We start from the raw sequence: 4,599 nt of genomic DNA on the forward strand, positions 1-4,599 counted from the left end.
TCAGCAGTTCCTATAATGAATGAAGTAAAACTGACAAACTCCAAAATAGACAACAGCTTCAATGGAGAGCAAGGGAAGAGCTCAGGGTGGTAGCTCTGCATCAGGTATAGAGGTCCAGACAGAGCAAGGTGGCATGTCAGGAGGGTCATCTTCATGATGCTTCCTGCCATGCTTCTCATTTTAACTCAAGGCAGGAAATTAGGGCAAAACTGGCCTAGATTCTTACCTGCTTTTGACTTGTCTCCCTCCCACCCCTCATGCCCTGCTACTTGGATCAGCAAAAATCTCATTCCCCAAGGAAAAAAAAAATTGTCAAAATACACATAAGGTTTGCCACCTTAGCTATTTTACATGTACACATTTCAGAATTGTTAAGTATACTCACATTGTTGTGAAACCCAATCTAGAGAACTCTTCCATCTTGCAAAACAGAAACTCCATATCCACTAAATAACAATTTCCCCACTCTCCGCTACCCCCTAGTCCCTGCCAATCACCCTTCCACTTTCTATCTCTATGAACTTGTCTACTTAATTTATCTCAAATAAGTGGAATTATACAGTGTCTTTTGTGACTGTATTATTTCACTTGGCATAGTGTCCTCAAAGCTCGTCCATGTGATAGCATGTATCAGAATTTTATTCCCTGCATGCCCCACCAGAAGAGAGAATATATCAAGAAAAACGAAAGATTCAAGATGCAGAAAGTGACAGCAAAGAGGGACAAGCATAGGAAATACATTTCTTGAGAACAAGCCTTGCAGAAAACATCCTTGTTTTACCCTCATACACAAATGATATTTTAGCTAACTGTAGAATTCTAGGGATGATGATTTTCCTAAGATTTTTAGATGTATAACTTCATTCCTTCTTTACTCCAGTGCTGCTATTGAGAAGTCTGGACCTAATCTTATTGCTGCTCTTCTGTGGGTGAACTTTTGTTTGTTTTCCCCTCTTCTCTGGATGCTTTTAAAGTTGCCAGTGTTGCTGGGTACAGTGGTGCACCCAGCCTGTAATCCCACTGGCTTGGAAGGCTGAGGCGGGAGGATGGCAGGTTCAAAGCCTTCCTCAGCAACTTGGTGAGGCCCTAAACAACTTAGCAAAACCCTGTATCTTAAATAAAAATATAGAAAAAGGGCTGGGGATGTGGCTCAATGATTAAGTACCCCTGGGTTCAATCCCCAGTACCTACCCAAAACAAGCAAACAAAATTAAGTTGCCAGTAATTCCTTCTGCTTCTCAGGCCTGACCTTCCTGCAGCCTGGTTGAGCCTCTACTGCCGCATTTTCTCTATTCCACCGGTCGCACCCCTCTCGTGGCATCATGGTGGCCTACTGGCGATAGGCTGGACTCAGCTATATCTGATACTCTCAGATCTGTGCAAAAGCAGTGAGGGATGCACTGAAGGCAGAATTCAAAGCAAATGCCAAGAAGACTTCTGGCAGCAGCATAAAACTTGTGAAAGTAAAAAAGGAATAATCAACCCTGACTAAAGCTTGAAATGCTACATTTTCAAGGTGAAGAAGTGTGGGCACATGTTATGGCAGATTAAAATCATCTCACTTCATGAAAAAAAAACTGTCTTGTTCATAAATTGATGATGCCAGTAAATTGATGTGTGGTTCACTCTTAAAAAAAAAATGTTGCCAGTAATTTTGGAGACTCATACTGATATGCAGTGGTGTGATCTGTTTTCATGTTAGATTGTGAGACTTTTCAATCTGGCAACTCATCTCCTTCAGTTCTGGAAATTTTTATTGACTTACTTCATCAATGTTTTCTTCCCACACCCCTTTTTTTTTCTTCTCTTCTCGTCTTTTTATTTAGTATTTTACTTCTTGGATGTTTCTATTTTCTTATCTTTTTCTCTCTTTGTCAGTTTGCCATCTGGGAGATTTTCTTAGCTTTATCTCTTAATTTCTCTTTTTAAATTATTTTCATTTTTTTGTTTCATATATATAATGTCCCAAAGCTGTCTTTCTTCTCTATATTTTCCTGGATTAAAGGATCCTATTCTGATTTCATGAGTGCAATATCTTTATCTCCCTGTGGATATTCAGGATGGTACATCATAGAGATGTTGACATTTTCTGCTCTGAATAGCCTATTTATTACTAGTTCTGTGTTTGATTATTTGTAGTGATCATTGCAGGTGTTCCTCATTGTCTGATACTCTTGGCTGTCTGCCCACCATGAAGAATGGAGGAGCTGAAAAGCTGACTGGAGTCTCCGAGGGGAGGGGGGAGTACTCGTCAACTAAGCATCCCCTTAGGACCACTTGGGTAAGCTTTGGGGAGTCCTTTGATCTTTGGACCATTCATCCTGAATGGCCAGATTGGTTGGGAACCCCTCCCCACAAATAGGCTTATGGTTAAGGTCTCCTGCTTACAGGGTAAATCTGACCAAAGATGTTTTGGAAGACCAGTGCAGAGAGAGAGAGTTTGAAGTCTCTGTTAAGCAGTCAGAACACTTCACAGTCACTTAATTTCCCTTCTATTGGCATAGTTCCTATTCTCACTTTCAAAAAATTTCAAAAAAAATTTTTAAGTCGTAGATGAACACAATACCTTTAATTAATTAGTTAATTATTAATTGATTTTTAATGATTTTCTTTTTAGTTGTAGATGGACACAATATCTTTATTTTTATTTATTTATTTTTATGTGGTGCTGAGGACCGAACCTAGTGCCTCACATGTGCTAGGCGAGCACTTTACCACTGAGCCACAACCCCAACCCCCGACTCTCACTTTTTTAAAAAAAGTGTTTATTGGATGAGTTATAAATCCATCTCCACAAGGAGTTAACCCATATAGATCCACTTTTGTAGAGCTCCAGGGAGGCTTAGAGAGATGGAAGAGAGTTCCCTGCTTATATTGCTATCTCATAAATCCCTTTCCTAAGTTGCCTTTGGTGTCATGTATGAGCTTAATGACCCAATCTAAGGGTTTTCTTAATTTTCCCCCATTTTTATAAACTAGACAAGCATTCCTTACATTCCTAAAGCTTCACACCCTCTTGTTTATTTGAGCAGGCGAGGTATACCAAATCAATTTACTATTGATGTGTCTCAGATTTACAAAAGGTGTGACTCACAGAATCATATTTCCCCAACAAGAACCAGGGAACCCACGTGTTTCCCAGAAGCAATATTTCTCTTGTCACTCTGGGCTCTGACACGTGGCTTTATGAAGAAGGATGTGAAAAATCACTACACCCCTAGACTCTATGCCAAGTCACTACACATGAAAAAAAATATCTTGGGTAAACAGAAGCCTCCAGCAGCACCTTTGGTAAATAGAATGAAGAATGAGGCTGCAGCCGGTTTGCTTCCTTGTTTTCCTTCAGGACTTCACTGCTAGGCCTCAACCCACAGCCTCACAGATGTCACCCGTGTATAAAGATAAGAAGGGGCGGGTGGAGAAAGAGGGTTTTAGAAGAAAGGGATTGTCCAGAAATCTGTCTTATTTGGAGGAATGGCACAGGAGTAAAGGATCTGGTGGATGGGGGTGGGTTTGTAGGCTGGGGGGAGGGGGGGATATAGGGGATGGATGAGAGCCAGAGGAATGGAGTAAGGAGATGGAGATGATGGTCATAAAAATAGCAACCAAATTATCAATGCTAATCAGTATGCCAGCTGCTTCACGACATTGTCTCCAATTTTCATTCCAACCACGGCGAGAAGCAGCAACTTCTCAAAGAGGCATCATTTGTCCCACTCTACAGATGCAAAAACAGAAGGCCCCAGCATCCCAGGATGGCCAGATTTTTTCTGCCTCTAAATTCCAGCTGCCTTCTGTTACACCAGCCTTCCTCCCCTCTATGCCAAGTTTATTCACTCATTCAGTCAGCCAGCTAGCACCTACTAAGTGTTGAACTAAGTGCTGAAAACAACAATATTTGTCCCTAAGTAGCATAGAGCCCTGACTACATTTCTTTGAAATCCATTTATTTCCCTAAAATCTTGTTGATGGGAAGGCTAGAACCACACCAGTTCTTCAATGCTACCTTTCTTTGAATGTGAGCCTTTCTTACTTGGGTTGATGGAGCCTCAGCCTTCCAGGCTCAAACTCAATTCACAAGTGAGATCCAAGAAACTATCCTTGAGACCAACTGGTCAGGAACAGAAATCAACATCCCCTCAACAAAGGGTTGAAAATTGTTCTAGGGCAGCAAGGGAGTCCTTAGTGGTCTTGGTTGCTCTTTAGACTTATAACCACTTATCACCAATGGAGGAAATTCCAATAAAGATTCCTGCCCCTTCTAATGGGTCTTGTAATCCAGGATAAAATGTAGATATTGACAGCCATGGCATTTTGCCTAGGTCCTGGCCCATATGAAGACAGTCAGGTAATCTTTTTAAGTTATAAAAAACATTTTGTTAAACAGGCGTGTGGTAATTTTGGAGTTCAGATTCTAAAGATTATTTTTAATTTTAATGCCTTCCTGAGGATCACATGTGAAGACAAGGAGCTCAAATGTAGATATCAGGGTAGAATTTTCTTTCCTCCCCTCAATTCCTTCTTTCTTACCTAATACAACTACTACTTCCATTAGGAGGTGAATTACAGACACTTTGTTAGCATAAAGCATGAAAATTA

The 4,599-nt window shown here is 40.7% G+C and overlaps 1 protein-coding gene across 1 annotated transcript; it reads left to right on the forward strand.

The window, feature by feature from the left end:
• The first annotated feature begins 1,322 nt into the window (after positions 1 to 1,322).
• On the forward strand, positions 1,323 to 1,640 carry LOC101962852 (ATP synthase F(1) complex subunit epsilon, mitochondrial-like). The gene is given in 1 exon segment (XM_013358050.4): positions 1,323 to 1,640. A coding segment is annotated over 1 exon segment (156 nt). The 3' UTR covers positions 1,479 to 1,640.
• The last annotated feature ends 2,959 nt before the right edge of the window (positions 1,641 to 4,599 follow it).

Source organism: Ictidomys tridecemlineatus, chromosome 4, assembly GCF_052094955.1.
Source record: "Ictidomys tridecemlineatus isolate mIctTri1 chromosome 4, mIctTri1.hap1, whole genome shotgun sequence".
In the NCBI taxonomy this organism is placed as follows: domain Eukaryota; kingdom Metazoa; phylum Chordata; class Mammalia; order Rodentia; family Sciuridae; genus Ictidomys; species Ictidomys tridecemlineatus.